At 38.9% G+C, this 24,036-nt stretch overlaps 1 protein-coding gene across 2 annotated transcripts in view; it reads left to right on the top strand.

Annotated features, from left to right (window-relative positions):
* The first annotated feature begins 1,940 nt into the window (after nucleotides 1–1,940).
* The window catches only part of FIGN (fidgetin, microtubule severing factor), a 134,683-nt gene continuing 112,587 nt past the window's right edge, over nucleotides 1,941–24,036 (top strand). The window contains exons 1-2 of one of the 2 annotated variants that reach the window (XM_045480029.1): nucleotides 1,941–2,455; nucleotides 3,237–3,406. In XM_045480029.1, the coding sequence (XP_045335985.1) occupies nucleotides 3,382–3,406 (25 nt within the window). In that variant the 5' untranslated portion in view covers nucleotides 1,941–2,455; nucleotides 3,237–3,381. The remainder of the gene's footprint in view (nucleotides 2,456–3,236; nucleotides 3,407–24,036) is intronic. The other variant, XM_045480030.1, reaches the window with a different exon arrangement.

Raw genomic sequence — 24,036 nt, 5'->3', positions numbered from 1 at the left:
TTCATCTGTACTCAATCCAACAGTGACCCATAGCTATTTTTCTACACTTATTTCTTTGTGGTGAAATCCAATGGGCAACTTTTCCTACTATCGTTTTCAAAGCTATCTTGTAAAATATAACTAAAGGGGCTTCAGTGTTCTCTGTTACATCAGAATAAAGTTCTTCTGTTTTATTTTGAAACCCGGTTTAAAAAAAATGCACAGAAAGGTCAAACCCATTCCAAATTGAAATCTCATTCTTTAGAAATATTTGGTAAGATCTTGAATCACTTCTTTTTGTCTTTTAGATTCTGTCATCTGCCTAGATTTAACTAAAATAATTTTTCTTTCTCATTGTGTTAGCTAAATGCATCCATTCAATGGCTCTCCATTCACAGGTAAGAAAATCACAAAAGGAGAATGAAATTAATTTCAAAGTATAAGTGTGGTATCTTTTAAAGGCTGCATTTCATCATCTGGAGAGCTGCTACTTAGTCTATTAAATCTGTAGCAGAGAAGCAGGGGGAAATGTGAACACCGGTTATGAGGAGGGTCAGTCCTAAACAAGTATGTTTTCGTTTCCAACCTGCCTTCAAAGGTAACATTTTCAGCCTCATGGGTTCCTGGTCGAATATGTAATTTGCCTCTTTCATTCTTAGCTTACTTGAAATGGAGCGGACTGGATGTCCACCAGGCCAAAGTATAAACTTACCATTTATCTATTAAAGTCATATTTAATGAAAACGAAGAGAAATTATTACCTCACTCACTCACTTTCTCATTACAATTCCTAAAGAACTTTGCCGGGCACATTATCTCATAGACATCATGATCAAATGTTATTGTTTGCTTTATTATCTCAGTTGGATGGTTGGCTAGTCTAGAATGAAATAGGTTGAAGGCAATACTCGCAGCCTAGAAGTCTGAATGAGGTTCCCATTCAAATGATCCTGGTTGTTTGGGGGTGGGGCGGGGTGATTAGTAAACCAACTGAGCTTACACTGCATAGTAAGCGTCTGGATGCAGCACATTTACATCTAACAAGAGACCCCAGAAAACGTGTGTGTGTTTCTTAAACCTTATGTTCCGAACAAAAGGCTATCTCAGCAACAGACAATCAGCACTGCATTGCTCCCTGGGATGCGAGCAACACACTCAACTGCACATTTCATTCTTCCTCAGCTCCCAGCACCACAAAGCCCCTACTCTCTTCCCACTCCTGGGTCCCCAGCTTGCTCCCTAGAAGGGGGTTGGGAAAGCAGGAGGCTAACGTCTATGCTGGCGCACCAGCCGCCCGCACCGGGGGCCCCCAGGCGCTGCCTTCCCCTGCCCGAGCCGCCTGGGGGAGGTAGGGAGGGGAGCCAGGGAGCGCCAGAGTGGACCGCACACCTAGACACTTAGGATTTTATTTATTCACAAGGAGGCGGGGGAGGGGAACTGGCTTAATTCGGATTTCCCCCCCGAAGTTGCCTCTTCTTGGCAGATGAAGTCATTTTCTGGCTGGTGTTGGCGGCCCAGGGGAGAGTGCGGGTGAGGTCCCGGCTCCCCGGGCCAGATCTTGTCCTGCGCGCGGAGTCGTGGCCGGGTGGGGAAGGGTGGACCCGCCGCAGCTGTCGGGAGGGCCGGGAGCGGGCAGGGAGGGGCCCGCGGGCGCCAGAGCCGCGCAGCCGGGTCCCGGGCCCTCCCAGGCTGGCTGGGGCGCGCAAGGGCCGGCCGGTCACGCGTGGGAAAGAAAGGCCCCTTCCCCCCGCCCCCGCCTGCCACCCCACCCCCACCCCCACCCCCGGGCACCGCTCCCCTTTCCCCAGCTTGGGCCGCCCGGGTCTGCGGGCAGGGAGAGCTCCGGGTCCCCGCGCGCGTAATCATGACCTCGGGGCCCCCTCCGGGCCGCGTGAGCGCGTCGGCGAGGCTGGGCTGCCGCCGCGGCCCCGGCCGTGTAACATGACCCGAGCGGCTGGCCGGCCAGCGCGGCGCGGCCATTGAGCCCTCCCTGCCCATGAATCTCTGGCGCGTCTCTCGCTCGCTCGCCCGCTCGCCTCCCGCCTCCCTTTCTCCCCCTCCAGCTCCGCGGGCTCCGTGCGCCTCTCCCTCTCCCTCCCGGTCCTCCCGCTGCCCGTCTCTCTCCACTGCCCGCCTCTCGCCACTGCCTCCCGTCTTCTCTCCCTCTCGGCAGCCTCCGTCTCTTTCTCCCTCTCTCCTTTGAAAACTGATCTTTGGCTCTTAGTGTGAAAGTGATTTGAATTTGGCTCGGCGGCGCTCTGCGCCTGCGCCCAGCCTCTGGCATGCTGGCTCCTTCCAAGCAGCTGTTTTGGGTTTGAAATTCCAACATGGCAGAGGCTGCAGTCCGTCTTCCCTTCAAAAACTTGGAATGATTTCAAATCATAGGCACCTTCACTTAACCCTAGCCTCCATTCATCAGCAAACACATCGGATCGATGCTACGCTAACCTATCGGGTTTTTGCTCCGCGCGTTCAGGTAAGAGGAGCTTCGTAGTTTTCCACCATCGGCTTAAATTTTGTTTTTGTTTTTGTTTGTTTTATTTTTTAAGAATATAAATACATGCAAGACCCCTAATAAAAAGAGATCTCCGAGTTGTGCCGTAAGCATTAAATTTGATTTGCACTCGCTTCTATTCTGTACGCCAACCTGCTGTCTAATTTCTCTGTACAAAGTAGCCCTGAAACATTATAATGCATATTTTTGCTGCTTAATCATTGTAACAATAGTATTGGATTAAGAGTTCGCGATAGCAAGAATCTCGTTTTCCGCTATATTGGGCTTACTTATTACTATCTTTTTACTTCAAAAATAAAAAAAAAAAAATAAGAAAGCGGAGCCATAGGGTGGGGCTAGACTTTCTTCGGGAACTAACTTCTAAGTAAATAAGAAGTGTAAATAAGAATCTTGCTCACACAAAAAGTTGAGGTTAAATTACAGTCTCGTGGCTGGGGGAACGTGAGAATGTCAGAAGATCGGTTGCAGAAAAATGTAAGCACATCATCTTGGAGGGGGTACAGCGTGGTGGGCGTATTGTTGGCAAGGAACGGGAGAGAAAGATGTATAATTTAATGGTATATACAATCCACTGATCCTATTACCGTCCTCCCCGGAGCTCTTGTTAGTTTCAATGGGAGTGAGTGAAATTGACATGGACTTGCATTCCTGGTCATGTGCTTTTTTTCCTTTCTTTCTTCTCCTGTGATCTGAGATCCCCTTTTTGTTGATGTTGCTTTCCCCCTTAATTATATGCATGTAGGTTAAATGAATACCTGACGAAAGGGCCCACGTTTCAAGGCAGTGACATTTGATAGCTGAGAGGAAAAGTGGCTTTAATGAAAAGCAACCTTTGGAATTCCTGCTTGTGAGAAATCCAATTCAGCTTTTTGTGCTGCCAGCAAGAAATGATCAGTAGCACCAGTGTTTATGGTACGTCAGTTTTGGAATTTACTTCCTTTGCATCTAAATAGGAAAGACAAATTAAATAGCATGATAAAAACCGTTGAAGACGCTCCTTGGGAAGCAGATGCTTATCATGTATAATTCCTCTAATATATAATATATATATATATGCATATTTTAATCTGTCAAAATGCTTGTTTGCTTTTGCTATCACTTGTTTATATATCAGTTTTGATTAATAGATTACTGGAGTCCACTTTTATCGGTTTTAGCAGTAATCTCAAAGTTACGTGTTACTAGTAATACACTATATAACCGCTGAAGTCAAATGGTATGTAAATTAGTTAAACTCAGTGTGGGTTTTTTTGGGGAGGAGGCTGGGTGGAGAGGGGAGAGGGCTGGAGTGTAGGGAAAGACTGCTTACTAATGAAAGTATGTATGTGTGTGTATATATATATATATATATATATATATATATATATATACACACACACACACACACACACACACACACAGAGCTGGATGAAAATTTTTTTCTCAACCTATTAATGCAATTTGACTATCTGCTCTCTGGATGATTACACTTTGTGGAGTAATCAGTTCTTCTGAGTGTGGTTTTTTTGGGTGAGTGAGTGAAGGGGTATCTTTTACATAAAAATAAAAAGTATGTATTTTTTGATTGCTTTAAGTCCTTAATGCCTGAAACAGTATTAGTTTCTTTTTCCTTGCCATTCACTTGTCTGCCTGTCAGCGCTTTTTACTTTTAACCTGTGACAGAATTAAATAATCAAGCACTGAAATTGACTTTGTTTGAAATCGCTCTTTCCTCTTTCTTCACAAAAAAAAAAGAAAGAAAGAAAGAAAGAAAGAAAGAAAGAAAAGACAAAAAAAGAAAGAAAGGTCAGATAAATGGAGTGAGAGGGGGTTTTCAATAGCTCTTGTGACTGTGCTGTGGGTACACTTTGTGATATTCAATTAAGACGAATAGAGAACAACAACAGCAGAAAGATGTTAAAAGTATTTTGCATAGCCACAGGATATGTCCACTTTACACTGGGTTGGTTTTTGTTGTTGTTTGTGTGTGTGTGTGTGTGTGTGTGTGTTTTCTTTTCTTTTTTTTTTCTTTTTTCTTTTTTCTTTCTTTCTTTTTTTTTTTTTTTTTTTTTTTTTGGTTACATTTATCCCACCACCATGCATTCACCCTGCAAAGACAGAGAAGGAAAGGGAGAATATGAAAGAAAGAAATAGCAGTGGGGCTAAGCTGCCAGGGGTCTATAATGTGGCCGTGGTTACTGCTCTCTCATAACACAAATGTGAATGCAAGGAAAGGCACTGCAAGACCGTTGCGCGACATGCACTTCTGGTTGGACTCTGGTGACTATTGAGCTAAACACACATTGCTCTCACACTATAGAAAGGATTTGAATTTTGCATTTGGAACTTGTTGACTTTGAAGCGATCAATAAGAAGACTGTTTATTTTAGATGCACATAATTTGCCCTGAGAAATGTTTTAAGGAGGAGAGAGCACAGCTTTTTTTCCCCCGGAGCTGTTGGAGCGAATGGGATTGCCAGATGGGCGATTTCCCTCTGTGATGTTAAAGCTGTAATATATATTCAGAGCAGATTGGGCTGCTGCCTGTGATGAGGAGGATATTACATTTATAAATTTTAAATCGGAGCTCGGACAATGTGCTGAAAGCAGAAATTGGATGGTTTGACTGTTCACCGTATTGATACTTAAAGGTGATTTCTGGGTAGTAGTAATAATAATCATTGCAGTAATATGTAAAAAACACGTTGGGGTAGGCAATCATGTAATTCACGACATTTAACAGCAGATTTAAGTGTGTAAATTGCCCCCCTCCCCTGTCCCTGCTTACTATTAAATAATAGTCACATCATTTATTTCTCTGCGTTTAAATGCTCGCTGTGCAAATGATGGTCGTGCAGGAGCCTTATCACATACCAGAATTCTGAGGAGGAAAAGTTTATATCTCTCTATCTGTGTCTGCCTATAAAGTAGATCCTTGTGTATATGTATAAAGTGCATTAGTGGTTCCTATTTTGTAATTCTGTTACTCTGATTATTTTTGGATTTTGTTGGTCTCCAGTGTGTGGCCTAAAGGAACCAGAGCTCCAAACCTAAAAGGCTGGGAAGGGGCAAGTGCTCACACTTTGCCAGCTCTGCTGTTGCAAATTAAAAGTGTGTTGTGGTCAGGAAATGAAAGCTACAATGTCTCTTTTGAACAAGTCGTTTATCAAGAGAAACATCTATCAGGGACTGCCTTGTCACGTTGATTCTCTAAAAGTTAGGTCCGAGGTGGAAGCTGCTTTGATGTTTTTGATCCTAAATTTAATACAACTGCAAAAAAAGCAAGGATATTATGACCAGAATAGATTAAAAAAAAAAAAAAAAGATTCCTGGAACCAACAAGATCTGTTTGTTAGTACTGTACTATGTGTGAAGTTTTTTTGGACATGAGAGTTGAAAGGTTGAAGGGGAAAGCCTAGCCTTCATAAACTGATAGTTGTTACATGTTTATAGCTGGCTTCTTGGTCCACAGGGACGATTTGAAAACAGATTGTTTTAAAGGGAAAATTATTCAGAGAGGGGGTTTTGCAACAATATGCAGAGAATCGGAGTTGTCATTCATTCAAATTTTAGACTTGCCCTCTTCCTTTCATCTTCTCTTTTCGTCCTTTATTGCTGTTTCCTATCATCATTATATGGGTGACATATCCGCTTTTCTTTGGGAAAGAAAGATTTTTTTTTTCTATAAAAACCATTTCCCAAAACGTGCTTGCTCACATCATCTTTATTGTTTATTAGTTGTGCATGTTGGTGGTTATCAGTGTAAACTGCATGGACTCACTCAAGTCTTTTGGAATTTCAGCCTAAAAATAGAGGTAGGTAACACATCAACCAGGCCATGTATTCTTGAGTACTGAATATGTTGCATGCATTATTCAGATTTTGAAAGGTACTGTTAAGAAAATGACCAATTAAATTTTTATTTATTTTTTTATTTTATTATTATTATTATTATTATTATTTTATTATTATTATTTTTTGTGTGTGTGAAAGCAGTTAAATGCAGCCTGCTTCATTGTGGGAGGCAAAGATAGGAGAGAAGTTTTCCTTCCTTGAAATAGTTTTTGGATACTTGTCTTACACTGCTGTGGGCCACTTGGTTTTTCATTTGGATCTATCAACAACTAGGCTGAGAGACCTCGAAGAGTGTGGTGGGAGTTTGGGGAAGTGTAATACTTGCTAATTAATCATGCCCGAAATGAAAGAATCATAGCAGGGTAATAAAGTCTCATTGTTGTTTTCCTGGAAGAGGGTAAGACTTCTGTTTGGAAGCTGTGTTTGTGAGTTGACTTGCTTTTTCTCTTCTCCTAAAAAGATAGTTTATAGAGTCTCTTTGGAATTGTTTCAGGAACCATTTTTTTTTTCTTTTTTTGAAAACAGAATATTTTTCTTTCTCCTGACTGTACAGAATCAGTGATATTCTTAAAATCATCTCTGGTACCTTCTGAGTGAAAACAGAGAATTTTTTTTTTTTTTTTTCCTTTGGTTGAAGACTCCAGTGACTGAGGGTCCAGTAACTGGTTTTTGGTTTTTTTTCCCCCTATAAATAGAAAAACTCTTTGTTGTTTTTATTCATGTCAGGCAGGAAATTTGAAAACCTTTTTGTAGGCAGTTACTTCTGATATACATACAAGAGAGCAGATATTTTATTAATTCCTTATAGATAGTATAAGAGTATGACCAGAGGGGGGGGGGGGAAAGTAGTGCCTCCAGGATTTGGTAGAGACTATCTGTATTATAACTTGACATTTCTAAGACAGTTTAAAGTATTTGCCACCTGAAAAGACATGTAAGTGTTATCATTATAGGCAAATTCTTTTTTTCCCTGAGATTTGGTGGTTAGCTTTTGGATTTTAGTATTTTGTTCAGTTTATGCATGGGGACAGATCCTGAAAGTTTACGGGGCCTGCAACATTTTTTGGAATTTTCATCTCAAGGTGAAGACGGCTATGCTAATGACTCCCTATTTTTGTCTGTGAGTGTTTAGATGCCTTGAATGATTGCCTAATTAAGTAATCAGTTTTAATGGTCTGAAATCAGCAGAATTGCTAGGTATATTTGAAACAATTGCAGGCTTTTATGTTTTGTATTTTACAGTTTGTTCTCAGAACCTTGGTTAATAGAAATGTTTGCTGTTTTGCCTTTGATCAATATGTTCTCGAGTACAAATATCTTATACTACTTTTATAAAGTACCACATTTATTGTTGTAGAGCAAATAAATGTAATTATCAGGAATTTAAATTGATTTATAAATTTTTGATTGGGAGAAAGTGTTCTATAGACATTTGTATGAAATATTGACTTATGTTACTGATCGATAAGACTTGATTAATCAGCATATCTGCTTTTTTATCTTGAGTCATTGATAAGCCAGAATAAACAAATGGCATAGGAAGCAAGGCAATTTTTTTTTCCTTCAGTTCAAAAAACCTTAATTTAATCGTCTGTTTCTTTGGGGGTATTTCAGGGCTAATGTTCCATTAAAATCAGTTCAACTTAGAAATTATTTAGGGGTACTACTTGGAAGACTGCAAGTCCAAAAATTATTCTGTCTTCAATTAGCTCTCTCTCTGTGTCTCTTTCTCTTTCTGTCTTTCTCTTTTTCTCTCTGTCACACACACTATAGCTAAATTTTTATCCCTATGAAAAATGAAACTTTTTTTTTTTTGAAAAACAAAATAAATGCTTCTTTGGCAAGTGCTTTTCATGGTTAGATTTTATAATTTTCCTCCTTTTTTTTCCTCACCTTGAATTTTTATCATTAGCTTTTTTACTTATGGTAGAAATTTCAAGCATCGCTGCTTTGACGTGATTGCTGATTACTGATCTTTTGGTATTTTTGACGTTATCGTTCAAATGGCAATTTTACTTGAAAGATGCTTGCTGCAAGAAATGCAGATAGCGGAAAAAAGAAGTAGGCAAGAATATGGTAAAAATAAATTGTCCTGCTAAGTTTGAGGCAAATCAAAGCAGGTGGGTCTGCTGTCTCCTTAGGGCAGCACCACAGATGCCTGCTCCGGAGCCCTGTCTCAGCACAGCACATGCGTACCATACCTGTTGATGAGGGTCTTGGCTAAGAGACTGAGGCAGCAGAAAAGCTAGGTGATCAGAAACCATCCAAACATGAGCTATCGTATGGCACTTTCTGTTAATAATATTTACATATTTTATGCAACAAATCTGTTTGTTGTCTTCTTACTTGAATATTGACACTTTGCTTAACATTGCATATGGTAGGCTGTTGTTTCAGGGTATATTGGAAGCAGTACATTCAAAGGAGAATTTCAGTTAAGATGTATTTATGTTAAATATGTGTACAAATGGGTATGTTTGCTTATATTGGGGCCACTGTGACTTTCACGAAGCATTTGTAGTGTTAACTCTTCCTATCATTTTCGAAACTGATACGTGTTGAAAGTAGTATGCACGCATGGTTTATTCTATGGAGGCCCAAGGTTAAAGTGTTTTCACCCTGCAACCCAGCTTACGTATTTGTATTTTTAGGTTGAGAAATCTTTGTTAGAAAGTATTTTTGTATGATATTGGGAAATTTGCTGCTTATTGGAATTTTGTTCTCATTTTCAGTCAAGAGTAGCTTGGGGTATTAAACGTTATTAGTGATGGTATATAGCTTACAAAGAATATTTTCTTAGTGCAGAATGCAGAATGTGAAATACCTAGAAAATGTTTTCTTCATATCGAAAACACCTTTACTTAGTTCCTTTCTTACGAGCTTTGACTTCTGCTGGTAATGTATGGATTTACTCCATGGCACTGGCTGATATATTGCTGACAAGAGAACAGAAACTCCATTTTCTTCACCCGCCAAAAAAAAGAAAAGAAAAAAAATCTCTCTCTTTCTCCCCAGATCCAAGTAATGTTTGCCGTATGTCAATTGGATGCTTTTTAAGCCACTGACAATTGATTAAGTGCCATATTCATATGACCATAAACTCATCTGAGAATAAATGACCTCCACTTTCATGCTTTGGCTCATAAGGAGGTATCATTCGTGGAAACAGTAACATTCAAAATACAAACTTAAAAGTAGTGTAATGTGAAGCCATGGGTTTCCAGATGTAATTGTAAACTTTTTGCTATTCTTTTGATGTATCTTTACCATCAACATGCATTGTCACCTTCACCTAGGGCTGGCTACATAATTTCTGGGGCTTGGTACAAAAATACCACGTGGGGGGCCTTGTTCAAAACCTGTTAAACATGTGAGACAGAAACAGCAGAGTATTATACCAAGTGTGGGGCCCTTCTGTGTGGGACCCCGTGAGCCTACACAGGTTTGCAGGGCAATGAAGCCAGCCCTGCCTTTACAGCCCACGAACTTTCATTGAGGGCCTGCTTTCTGGAAGTCACTGGGTTTGCTACTTAGACACTGATTATCCCACAATTATTCCATATGCCTCTACCTAAAGAAGCACTGATGATTACTTAGTAAGAGAATCAGTGGTAAATGGACCATTGGGTATCTTCTGCTCTTTCTATATCTGAGTTGGTGACAGAAATAGTTGCCTTTATCTCATGTTGCCCCTTGCCTGATACGTGCTCCCTATATCTATCCCATAACGTTTTGTGCAAATATTCTTAAAAGGAGCCCTGTGTTTTGGCATTGTTTGCGTATAGGTGCGTACTTAATTTCTATTCCCAGGCTCAGAATGGTTGGGTGGGAAGATTTTGGTAGGAAGATTTGTAGCAAGAGCCTGGGAGTTTCTCTGTTGTCAAGTCCCACCACTAACCCACCTAGGTTTCAAGCACAAGTAAAATCAGTATTTCTAGCGTCGAATCCTAAATTATCTAAACATACCGAAAATCCTGACCAGTGAGAAATAAAAGCACAGCTCAGTGAGTGCCATTCAGACAAAAGGGGCCATATGCAAAAATAATTACCTTGTTATAACAGTAGCAGCATTGATATTTCGACATTAGGAAGTAGCATCGTAGCTATATAAACACGTGGTGACAGCTGTGTTAAAGATGCAAAGTAACTTCCATGCAGTAGCATCAACCTTGTGGTGTGTTATATTCGAATTGTGAACTTGGTTTCTGACCCCGGAATGAAATTACCCCCTTTTCCTTGAATAATAGAGTCACTAGGTAGGACCGCTTTCTCCTTTGATTTGAGCCCTCTGTGTGGAGGGGTGGACAGGACGTTTACATTGTCACTTCCCAAGATGCTTCTCAATGAGATCAAGCTCCATATTGAGATACCTAAAACTAAATTGTGAAGTCAAGCGGCTTTTTTTTTTTTCAAATCAAAACTGAGATCCGATGGAATGTCCAGCAAGTAATGGATCTGAGTGCACTTCAAGCTCCACCATTTATTTTCAAAAGGTATTTCTCACATCAGATGACTCTGCCAGGAAAGGAAATATCAAAGACCTCGGAAAAGTAACTATTCTTTTTTTTTTTTTTTTTTTTTTTTTTGTAATCCAAGAGTGGGGGGCAGGTGGGGGGCTTTAAAGACATTTCTGAGGAAGAAAAAAAATGGAACTTATTTTGGATGCTTTGTTAGACTTTGTGGAGAGAAGTACTACATATAAGACCCTCTAAGAAGAAAAATCTTTGTCCTGTGTAATTGCAAGCCATTGCTCTCTCGGCAGATATGTACTTCAATGAAAGGAGGCTTGAAAATAACTATTAGAACAGTGTCCCATTTAATTATAAATTCACCATGCAGTTTAGAATTTCTTTTTGCATTAAAGGCATTATAAACTTGTCATATTTTGATAGTTGGTTAGCCAGGATGCATGTTGTGCTGTGTTCTGTAACCTACCCGCAAAATCTGTAGTGTGATTTAAATCGGAACCTGTCTTTTCCCGCCTTACTCCTATCCTTTACTATATTATATTTTCGCAATAAATGTCTGGCCTTAAAAAAGGATTAAACCAGGAATCTGGGTAAATGCGTGGCAATATAGTGCATTGTTATGCCCCAAGTAACTGTTTTATTTCCCTTTTATTCACTTCTCTCCCCTTTCTGTTTCAAATTGAAGTTAAGATTGTAAACTCTTTCTCTTAGATCATATACCTGAGTGATGCTAAATTATAAATCTTAATTAGGTATGATTCACTGATTTTAATCTTACAAGATAATTATTCTGAATAGGATAAAAGGTTCCCTTCAGATTGAAGGCATTTTCATTACAAACCCCATTTAAGATCAAACAAAGACCATTAAATAAACAGAGTACTCTTATTCGTGTAAGCCTAAGAGTTACTATTTTTGAGTTTAAGTATATGAATGAAGAAATAAAGGTATGGACAGGGCAGTTTTAGTGTTTGCAAACTTTAAGTGCTTTTGATAAATTTTACTGCTAGGAATTATATGGATCGAAAGGAATCTTTTAGATAAAAATTACAGTTTTGATTATCTAAATGGAATATGCTCTTGAGCATGTGCATAGATACATCTCTTTGTGACGGTATCGATGTCAGGGACACTTTTGGTATTTCTTTATGAGTAATTAGGTTAACGGGGTTAGTTAGAAAATGTATCCTTTCCTGGAAATGAAAAACTGCATTCAAGCAAAGGTAAAAGAGTAGAACATATTCATGACTTTAAGTACTTAAAAAGATATTTTATGAGTCATTTGGAAGAGTAATACCCAATATGTAACTTGTTAAGAATAATAGCCATTTTTACTCTTTAAAGCATATCTATATTAAAACTGACTTTCTGTTCATGAGTTGCAAATCTGGAGTCAATTTTAGGCCCAATTTACAAAAGATGTGGGTCTAATCCCCTGCCTGGATCATGGTATCCTACGCCAAGAGTTTAGGTGCGAAATTCTTCTTTAAAGAGAGGTTTTCATTTGCATTATTCAGAAGATTTAGCAACATTTTTGAGGGGAATACTGATGTGACCCAAATGGAGACGTTGGGACCCTGAATGACCTATATCTTTGTCTGATGAACTGGAAACAAAAAAAAAATATCACCACCTTTGGAATTTTATACTGCTACATGAATAAGTACTTATTCTTTCTATGGAAAGATTTTAAATGTACTAAGAGTAAGGGCTCCCTAATTGGAAAAAATATGCTTTATGTAATTATATGAATACCAGTCAACTAGTCACCGATATGAATTTACTTACGATGGGTATGATAGTTGCACTAAAAAATCTTACTCAGAGTGGATGTTGAGACTGAGCTAGTGTCTCTCGAGAAAAAGAAAAATTCTCTACATATGCAGAATCCCTTTTGGGATTTTTTTTTTTTTAACATGAGCATGAAATCTTAATCAGCAACATTTAAGCAGTTAAAGTATTAGGGAAAAAATTCTAATTTGGAAGTTCTTTATCATGCTTTGTTCTTTGATTAAGTCCTTAATGAATTCATACAATTTGTTAATGGTTGTTTTGCTTGTTTGTTCTATTTTTGTGTTGTTTTATTTTGTCTTAAGATCAAAGTAAAGCGACCGTGACGGGAAACTATTTTGTACTGTTTGTCTTGAAAAATATCTAGTGACAACACTACAACATGTAGTATAGATGCGCTTATAATGATGGGCAAAAATCCACAATTTTACCCCAATATAATTCTGTTGTTCTGAAATCTACCTTACGAAAATGTCACCATTCCTAAGCATATGGTAGGTATTGCTGATGTATCCTCGTAATGCACATGTGTACCTAAATACATATATAAATATATATATATTTTTGTATTTAACTGTAATTTCTAACCACCGACTCTGCAGGTGTCCTTGTGCTTGGGGCCAGGGAGAGCAAGGCTGTCCACCTATCTTGATGTTTGTGAACTTGCCCGGAACCTTGCTGCCTCCTCCATTCTCTTGCTGCTGGGCTCCAGTTGGACCCATATCTGTGGACTGTTTTGAGGAGCTGGGTTTTTGTTTTGTTTTTGTTTTTGTTTCTGTTTTCTGGTATTTGTCTGTAGGGCTGGTTATTATTTGATCATCTGGAAAATCAGATTTCACTGGAGCTACTAGAATGTGATATTTACACCATGAGGAGGTCGTTTGAATTAATTAAGAGGCCGTTGAGCCGTGTGGTGGGAGGAAGTAAAGTAGCATTTTTTGGCATGGACATAAGGTGAAAGACGACTTGCAGGAATGGGGAAGTGGCTAAAGGGAAGTAAACGGGGGACGCTGTGGGAGGAGAGCTGAGGGTTAGGACTGTCTTCATGTGACTGTTGTTGAAAACAACACTGGCAATTAAAAACTCAAATCCTAACATCATTATGTGAGAAAACCGATCGATTATTAGGAATTAGTGACTAGTGCAGGTTAAATAGCATGCAGAGCTCCGATCTAAACAAATTATATTCCCCTTTTAAAAATGACACATTCTGTATCAAATCTTGAATATGTGGTATTTGTGATCATACAAGTTAACAGAACTATTCCCCTTCTTTTCTCCTCATAGTTTGAAAAAGGGTAAGAAATTATACATGCCTTTAAGGGTGATTCATATTACTCTGAGACTTTTTCTCTTCCGTCAACATACTCATGTGGTTAGGCTGCAAGGGACTACCAAAGAAGATCCCCTGAGGGTTGAAGTATATCTTTTTTCTGGCTTCTTTTGGAAAATAATGCATTTATTGCTCTCACAGGTATTCAAATCATTAAAGTAGATGTATGACTTGATTTGATCTGAGCAAAGTTTGATGATAAGTTTTTTATCTACCCTGTGCTATGCTAGCCATAGTTTCATGACCAAAAACAAACCAAACAAACAGACCTGCCACGGCCTTACCTCAGACCAGTTAAATGGAAGTTCAGGAGGTGCCAAATTTCTTTTAAACTCTCCCAATGAATCTGATGTAAAGTTGAGATTGAGAACCTCTTGTCTAAACCAAAAATTCATTCATATCATGAGATCCTAACCTTTTCGCTGCTTACAAAGATCATTATTCCTGTTGGAAGACAGAAAATCAGAGCTAATCTATTCAGAATTGAATGTACTAACGATATGTACTGAGATGGTTCACTCTTTGGCTAAAGTTCAACAACGATCTACGGAGAATCTAAGGAACGTTGCCACCATGCTATTAAGAGTACCTCAGGAAAGTGACAGTGGTGAAAAGAAGCGCCAGCAGAAGCCAAGAGTCTATCCTATTTGTAACCCTGGGTAAGTCACTCCACCTCTCTGAGCCTCTGTTTGCTTTTTCATAAGAGGAGAGTTGATCCAATGACTATTAAGATTTTCTCCAGTTCTGTAGATTCCATGATGCATTGGTCATGGACTAGTAAACTTGAGTAACTTGGAATCTTGCTAGTGGGCATTGGCCAGTGAAAAAAGATTTTTTTTTTGTTTCTCTTTAAGAAACCACAAAAAGTGTCTTGGAAATAATGTAGGAAGCTCAAGGACCATTTATCACTCTGTTAAGCCCTTCAGGGGGGATGGTAACCATTCATTAAATATGCTTACTAATTGGTTGCGAGCAAATGTGTCAGCAGTTCTACTATCTTGAGAGTTGATGAGTATTAGTTAGCCAATGCTTTTTCCCTGCAAGAGATATAAATAGACTGCCAAGCAGATTAATTTAAGCAGTAGTGGAGTTAGGGACTTCAAATCCTTTTTAAAATGTATATAAATATACAGAACACTCTGAAATTTGGATCAGACTGGAAGCAATTCCATCTTTCCTGCGCTTTATCTCTAACTTGTCCATATTCATCTTCTTTTTACGCCCTGGAAAGCTCTTTTCCACCTGTTGAAGTCCTGTGAGGACTTTGGTATCTAACTCAAATGTTGCATCGTCTATGAAAACTTTCTTGAGCCACCCTAAGCAGGATGCATTTCAATATCTACTTGATATTCCCTAAGCACTGTTAAAAAAAAAAAAAAATCTCCTTTCAATCAGTTGCCATCATCTCTCCTGTACCGTAGATTGCTAGGCATTTGTGTTTCCCATTTATGAAACTGTAAGCTTCTTGTGAGCAAAGCACAGCTAATTCATTTTTTTATTTTTAATCTTCTCAACATTCCTGTATGGTGCAAGACCTATATTATGTGTTCAATAAATGTTTGGTGAATTGAATTGATAAAAGCATAAGAGACTGTCGCTTGGTTAATCTTTTATTAATCTTCCTTTAAAAATTGGAAAATACTTTTTAAAATATTTAAAGAACAGATATATTAAAATTGTGTATTTCATTTAAAAAGTGAAATTTCCGTATTCTTCGTGTAATTTAATTACCAAAGAAAGACTTTATAACCCTGAAAAATAGTTTTCTAATCATATACCTAAAAAGGAGCTTGCCATCACTCATTCTATTTTCATATATCTGGAGAGGAGAGTATTTAAACTACTTTATAAAAATAGAACATTCTAACGCTATCTTTAAAAATCTTACAGAACAAAAATCCATAGCCTATTTTGATTACGAAGTAGTAACAAATGGCTTCAAATCACTATGCCCTACATATTTTTTTTTTCCTTGTGTGTTTGCAGTCAGAAAAAAACTGAGGCTTCAGAATCATAAAATGCTAGACCAGGAGACTTCCGAATCAACCTCTTGCCAAAATAGGGTTGACTGACAGTTGGTTATTCATCCTTTGGTTGAACATAGGAAATCAGACTTCCTAAGGCATTTCTTTCTGTTTTGTCCTCTCTCTGATAAATAATCAGTGTGTAAATATGTGCCCCAACACTCAAACGAGATTTCCTTGGGACTATGATGGTACTGAGGGTGATAAGATGTGAGATGCAAGCTAGTTGATCTATAGTCGACATGAGAAGTTTCATTGACCTTGTGAATGTCTTTGGTTAACGTTTTATTTAATTGACATATTTTTGTTTTATATTTAGTGTTTGACACTATTACTTTATTTTGTACTAAATGCTGGATAATAAGCAATTTATCTAGGGTTGCACCCAATGACCCTATCCTCTAGTGGTTTCTCTGCATTGCCCGTCAGATTTGTGTGCTTATGAAGGGTCAGTTTCTTTCTCAAAGCTGTCATTAATGTTCTAACAAATAGCATGACCAAATTTTCCAAGGGAAGTTCGATTTGATCAAATCGTTGAACTTGTAATGAGTTAGTCGACAGTATTATACGAGATTTCTATTTTATATTTGTGTATCGGAACCTAAAGATGGATGTACCAGGGAAAAGCACTTGTTCCCCTTTGTCAAGGAAATCAGGAAAAAAAAAAAAAGGACAACAAAGGCTCTCTTGTCATTCTTTCAAAAACACAGTTTTACTAAGGAAACCTGTAACCTTTACTGAAAGCTCACTAGTTTTCTTTTAATTTGGGCCCTTCAGATCTGAAAAGTTCTAGATGTTATCTTACCACTTCATATTGAAATCTAGGTTGATCTCATACACTCGGTAGAGAAGAAAATATCTGCCGTGCTGATTGTTCAACCTGGATTATTACAAAGACCTGCCATTAAGTGCGCTACAGTGGACGGATGTTGCTTGGTTAATTGCATGAAAACACTCCATCTTCAGCAGAGAGCTTCACTAGTACAGAGGATAGGACATTGGAGAACAATAAAGATTTTGAAACAATTTGAAAAGTAGCAGAAGCATTTTTGCGGTTGGACAAAAACAGTCTGCTTAGTTCCTTTGTTAAATCAGCTCTTCTGGTGTTCTGGAAACCATTCAAGAAGCTAAGCGAGTGAAAATTGCTTAAATACATAAGTTAAAATCCATGAGATTGAGAGTAACAACTACGAACTGAAAATCCGTGTATGATAGTGGCGTGCCAAAAACTAGACTAACCCAAGGGAAGATTTAAAAGTCATAGCTTAAAATTCTACCTGGTTTATCATCAGGAAGTTGGGAGAGTTGATTTTAAACTAACTACATAAAAATACCGTTCAGGTCCTTCATGCCTACACTATCAGCCTTTTTTCCTTTAGTCCTCCCAGAGAAAAGTTGGGTGATTCCCCAGAGAGAGCAGTGATATAAGTCGGTAGCCACAGAATAGGAGCCATGGTTAAAAGTCAGTGATCAATAGTCCGTTTTTTTTTTTTTTTTGCTTGTTTTTGTGTTTGTTTGTTTGTTTGTTTGTTTGTTTGTTTTTTGGCCCTCATAAGCCTAGTTGAAAGTTGTCAGTAACAGAATTTTTTATTAGGCCTAGATGTGGCAGTTCTTGACGAATACGGAGCTAAATTTGTCCTCTTGCCTTAAAATCTAAAAATGAAACATAGACTTATTTCAAGTGAATACAACTTCGGGTGTGTGAGTGTGTGTGAGCGTGTGCGTGCGTGTATGTGTTTTTATTCAGCAGAGCAACTATGAAACATGACAGAATTTCCAGCTCTCTCATTCTGAGTGCCCAGTTGGTAGCCCCATAAGCACCTAAGTGAGCTGATTTAAATCTCACTCCAGATTCTTAACTAAGTGGCCCGGGTCTTTCAGGGAGGTGGTACTTCCTTGTCCCTTGGGGGATATGTTTGGCCTGCTAGTTAGTTGAAGATTCAGTAAACAAGCTTTATGAGAAATTAGTTAAAACTGAAATTGCAAATGGGTCGTGAGGTAGAGTTTACCCGAAAATGGTTTGAATATATTTGTCACATATGCATGAAGATCATTTTTTAAATGGGTTATTTTTATTAGTATAAACACTTACCACAAATAAGCCACTTAAAATTTGCGTTCCTGCTAGGATCCTTTCCTTTGAGTGACTGACCACGCCTTCTTTCAGCCCAGTCTTTGTCCAGGCTTTGGTTTAGTCATGCACATGTCCTTGAAGAAATGTAGCATCTTTCACAAGATTTTTGTGCAAGTGAAATCAGATACCAGTTTTTATTGCAGAACCCAGCCTCCAAATGTTTCTCTTTAAAGACATTTTTAATAGAAACAGTAAGGTATAAATCATTTAAGCAATTACCTGGACATTGTGGAAATGGGGCTTGGCTTGTTCTGTAGCCCCAGATGTTTCCAGATTCCAGTAATAACCTGGTCCAGATATTTACAGCTTAATTTTCTGTGCATGTGCACTTGTCCACAAATGGCTCCTATTTCCCATTTTCTGTTGGACAACTGGGCCACTTAGAGGGAAAGAAAGTGATTTCAGCTTGGGCGATGACAAACATTAATGGTTATAATAAGTTGCTTCTAGAAACTTTGATCACTTAAAAAAAATGGAAAGGCTAAATCTTAGAGGATTTTATACTAAGAAATAAAATAAATTATTCAAATGGCATTTTCCTTTATGGATGGGGATGGGGTGAATAACCTCCCCTCATTCCTCAAAATTATATTTAGCTTTGATATACTATGTGATAAAAGTGATTTTTTTTTTAATGCGTCTTCTGGCACTGGTTGGGTTATCACGCAGGCTGCTAGTTTTCCTTGCATTACCATTCCACAGTTTTTCTTGTTCTTACTATAAACTAAACAAATGGAAAATAATGATTGGTAACCATCTGCTGTGCAGAAATTTCACATAGAGCAGTTAACTCTATTTTATAAAACAAGACCAAATGAGTGGATTATACTGTTGCCAGTAAATAGCAACATTCAGTAGAGCTTCCTTTGGACAAAGCAGGAGCAGAGGGAGCCAGCATTTCATTATGGGAAGTCAGTTGTTTGGGCTGTGGGGCTGGATGTGCCCAGGCATTTATGTGTGTGCTTGTGTGTGCATCAGTGTGTGTACTGCATATATGAGGGGAATGGGTGTTTCCTCTCTACCTGTTCCTTGCCCTCATAATTCCAGTCAAGTAACTCGGAGTATTGTGGATGCAAATAAATCAATCCGATCACATCATCGTAGCTCCTTTTATTTGCTTAAAAAACAAAGTCAAAATACATAAAGCCATTAGGATAGAGATTTGTCAAGGTACAGAGGCTTCAGATCAAAATCATGGTTTCCAAAGCTGTGCAAATTATGGCTAGTGGCTAGCCAAGTTAGCTTTAAATCATTCTCTTGTCTTGTCTGAAGAATACCTTGCCTGGAAATCAGATTGAGTATATGTCCAAAGGATATTGATAGGCAATGATTATTCATATAGTTGCTACTGAAGTATGGATGTTGTATTGAGGGAAGACATATACGAGAATAGACAGAAGTAAGTGGTTACAAAGAATTTATTCAGATGGACCAGGTAAGGCCTGATTTTATGGTTGTCCATATAATCAATCAATCACTCTCTCTCCTGCTCCCCCCCCCCACCCCCCGTCCTTTCTCTAAAACTGGCTAATATATCAGTATACATAGATACTCAAAACACACACATTCTCTCTTTCACTTATTTGATACTGAGATTTTGCCATAGAGCAAGAAAAGTTGTTTAAAATGGGCAGTATATTGAGTTCAAAGGACCCATACAGTTCATAAATTCTCTGATGTCTACTGGATTTTTCATCAGGGAGACTTCCAATAAAAATGATCTATTTTAGAAATAATATTGTTTAGTAGGTTGAAATGTGGTGTAATAAAATTAGACCTTCAGTCTTCTAAAGTTACTACTTAGATGGCACCCTTGGGATGGTAAAATGGCTGTATAAGCAGATGAATCAGACAGTTCCACTGATGGGTACATTTGTCAGTCTCTGTTACAGATATAATATATTCTTATATCTGTAATCCTGACACTGTTACATCCAAATGAAATCAACATGAGGTTGTCATCTTTAAGCAAATATGTTAAGTGTTGTCTTTTGTGCTTTGGATTTGAAAGAAAGGGGCCCAGGGGAGGCAGCATCATGCAAATGGAACAAATCCCATTTCTTCTGAGCTGTGCTGTTTTTCCCCTCCATGGCAGCTGGCTGTGTTATCTTTGTGTGTTTCTCTGAGTGCTGACAATTCTTTCAGTGATCTAAGTTAGGGCACATTAGAAAGTGGAAGCAGCTGTCTGTCGCTATACTGAGAGACGTGTTTGCTCTACTGCAAAGATGAAGGACCATGAATCCTTGACACACTCCCCCCCCCCTCCCCCCTGTACTTTCCAACATGATCAACATTCAGACGCACAGATTGTCTGCTTGGACAGTTTTTTGTTCTGACTGACAGCATCTGGCATAGACAAATTTAAAAATACATAGCATGCCATGCTTGGAATTGGAACATCCCTTCTTTATTAATCTTCTCATTTAAACCATTCATTTACATTTCAAGAAAGGTTACAGCTTGATATGGTTGAAACGTTGATTTTTAAATGAATAACCTTCTAATGAAATGTCTTGAATGAGTACCAAGCAGCTAGTGTTCATTAAAAATTACACCCGATTAACACGGCCTTGAAAGCCTGAGAGGAAAGGGATTTCTTATTGTTTTAATCCACAATGCTATCCAGTGTTTACCTTTCTGGCACAAAGCGAGTAGAAATGATGCCTGTACTCGCAACACTTCTGATATTGAACACAACTATGATATCACCCTTAAGCCGACAAAACACTTGGCCTTGTTTAATCAGCTTTCTTTCCCTCTGAAAACCCCCAGAGGTGTGAAAAATTTTTCTAAACATCACCAAAATGTACCTCTTTCAGTCCCTCTAGGTCTCTGTGTCCCACCCCTCCCCCACCCCCCAAATACTATGTCTCTGTGCCCAAATCCGAAAAAAAGAAAAGCTTATATGTTTTCAGACAGAAAAGTGGCAGAAAACGCTTTTCGATTAAACATTCCCTCCGACCCCAGGATGGTGGATATACATTTATTTGTCGGCATTACTTTAGTAATAAAACATAACAGTGCAAAAATTGCTCTCTTTCTCTGCGTCACATCACCCTTGCACACACTCACATTCCTTATCCATTTTCAATTTCACAGCCAACCTCAGCAACATGCTTGTCTAGCATTTATGTAAAAATAATATGAAAATTGGCCATATCAGTCCATCTGTGGACTTCGAGTCCAGGGTTGGGGGGCGGGAGGGGAGAAGAAGAATCCTCCTTCTATCACACATTTCAGACTTTTCCTCTCACCGCACGTTTCAGCTAGGACTACCCAACTGCAGGTGTGGCCACAGTAGTTCTGGGGGGGGGTGTGGTGGGGGGATGCAGAATTGTAACTGAGAAAAGCTGTTCAAGTGCCAGGTAGCAAATATGTAAAGCAAGCGCGCTGGTTAACTTGGAAAAAGAGGCTTCAGAGGGAGGTTCAATTAACAGTTGTAGGCGGAAGAGGTGATGTATTTCTTCAGCACGTGTAAGAGGTCATTTGCTTTAGGATACATTTTGACGAATTTCACAGAGAAGTAGATGCTGAAATAAAAATGAAGACAGATTACAGCTTCATATCAAAGGCACTTTTACATTCTTGAAGATGAGAGGGGAAAATGGCACATTTTTATCCCACGGATTGTATAGTATTTTTAAATGTTGCTAATTTGTGTTTTGTGAACTTGTTTCATTTAAACTGTTCATTTAAACAAAATAAATCTTGGAAACTAACATTATCTTTGGATCTGGAATCGGCTTCTCCCTCTACCCCACAACCCAGATCCAGGCTGTAGAAGTTTAGGGTAGACACTGTTTGGTGGCTGTTTTTCCTTCCTTTTCCTTTTTCTTTCCCTTCCTTCCTTCCATCCTTCTTTTCCCCCCTTCCTTCCTTCCTTCCTTCCTTCCTTCCTTCCTTCCTTCCTTCCCCAAGAAGCTGATGGCAGGGAATCAAATTCGAGTTCAAGCATTTTGATTGCCAGTAAATGTTTTATAATCAACATTTTAAATATAAATTACTTAGTTATTTTCCATTTTGATTTTTTTTTAATGACCAGGTTTTAAACGTAGTGCCAATGTGCATCTGTAAGCAAACTGGGGATGGGTTAGAGTACACAATTCCCTCGTGTAAACAGCCAGGTTTAGCAGTAATGCTTTTAATCTGGACTTGTAGAGGATTCAGGAGCGTCCATAGATCTGCTCCAGTAATTACCATACCCCAAGTGGCACTGGAAGAGACATTTGCCTAAAAACTTGATGTCTTCATTACGCTGTTTACATTTTAATTAGAAACATGAAAATTACTGATTCATACAGGCAACTATAGTTTAAGTGGTTTCGTTCACCATCCAATAAATCATAAAAAAAAAAAAAAAGAATCAACCCACAGTTGGCATAAATAGTTTACTAGGAATCATTCATGGGAATAATGTGTTGGCACTATAAGCTGCTTAAAATATGTTTTTATTTTACCAGAGGTAGAATTTGCATATAAATTAGAGAATGGCATTTTAAGTTGACAGTCATTTATGCAGAATACCACCCACATGCAAATACATATATGGGTGGATGTGTATACTTTCTGTGAGTTTACAGGGTTTTGCTGTATCGTGGACACGGAGATACACTGAGTCTAATCTCTCGGTTTTTAAAATGCATGTCCTCTCTTACAGTCCATTCAGAAATGCTGTGGATGTTCTAAATATGCATACCCACAAACAGAAATGCTGTGGATGTTCTAAATATGCATACCCACAAACACACACATATATATATATATATATATATTTTTTTTTTTTTTAATCTCTTGGGCAGTATCTACTAGCAGTGGGAAGAATGTCTATTTCTTGTATGTTTGTGTCTCAAGGAGTTGCTGTTGCATTTGCTCGTTCATTCCCTCTTTCCTCTTCTCCCATTCCCCCCTAACTTTTGCATGTACCTGTCAATGCTGCTGCCCTAAAACCGCTCCCACACAGAGCGGCTGGACTAAGGCAGGGGAGCTGTCAGAGTCCATTCCTGAGTCAGCAGCACGTCCATTGCCTGAATCTTGCGACAGTCACTCATCCAGTTTTCCCCTCCCCAGGGGAGAAGCGTCCTCCTCATCAGTGAGGAGGAATGACCCTTCTGTCTGGCATGCTCAAAATCCCAAATCTCCCCACTTCAGTGTGTGAGTTCAAATCCCCTCTCCTGGAGGCAGGGCTGGGACTCCAGCTAATGACTCCGAGATACAGAGGGTCAGTGCACTGGTGAGCTGGAGAACTGAGGCATTGTGCGAGCCGAGTTGTACGTTTTTCCCATAACTGTAGGCTCGTCTCCTCCCTTCCCCTCCCCTCCTGGACCCTTTATTATAGATCAATATTATGCAAAAATGAACCAGGAATAGCCACAGCCATTAAAACCCATTTTTCTTTTCCTTGTCTCTGTTAGAAAGTTATTGGCCATGGCAGAAGGTGGCTCTCTTATTATTTTGTTTGTTTATTCTTTTTTGGTTGAACGGAAGCGTGTTTATTTTGCATTGTCGGCCCATGGGCCGTAGGTAAAAATGAATTTTAAAGGTATTACATAGGAGGAAGGGTCTACGCATAGGCGTTCTACTTGAAATGCTACAGCAGTCATTGTTTTAAACTTTTGAATGGGAATGCATTACACTGAACCGCCTGCTAACTGCATGATGTGGTTGGTGTCTGTGACTTAAAGGGAGTAAGTAATTCTCACGAGGTGGCTTTTGATGATCATTTTTGTGCTACATCTCTGCCTCTTTCGGTTTGTTTTCTTTAAAGTTCTAGGGGATTGCCAAAGTTTTAAGATGCTAATCAGCTATTTTGTCCTGTCTGCAACGTTTTAGATTTTCATGAAATGTCACTTAGGATCCCTTGCATCATAATCGAGGTGACTGGTCTGGGTTGTCAAACCAGGGCTTCAAAAAACAGTTATTAGTGCTTTACATTTACCCGGCAGAGTTCCTGAGCACAT

The sequence above is a fragment of the Leopardus geoffroyi genome, chromosome C1 (assembly GCF_018350155.1).
Source record: "Leopardus geoffroyi isolate Oge1 chromosome C1, O.geoffroyi_Oge1_pat1.0, whole genome shotgun sequence".
NCBI classification, from domain to species: domain Eukaryota; kingdom Metazoa; phylum Chordata; class Mammalia; order Carnivora; family Felidae; genus Leopardus; species Leopardus geoffroyi.
Note: the sequence above shows the minus strand (reverse complement) of the source record. Positions and strands in the feature narration are given on the sequence as shown.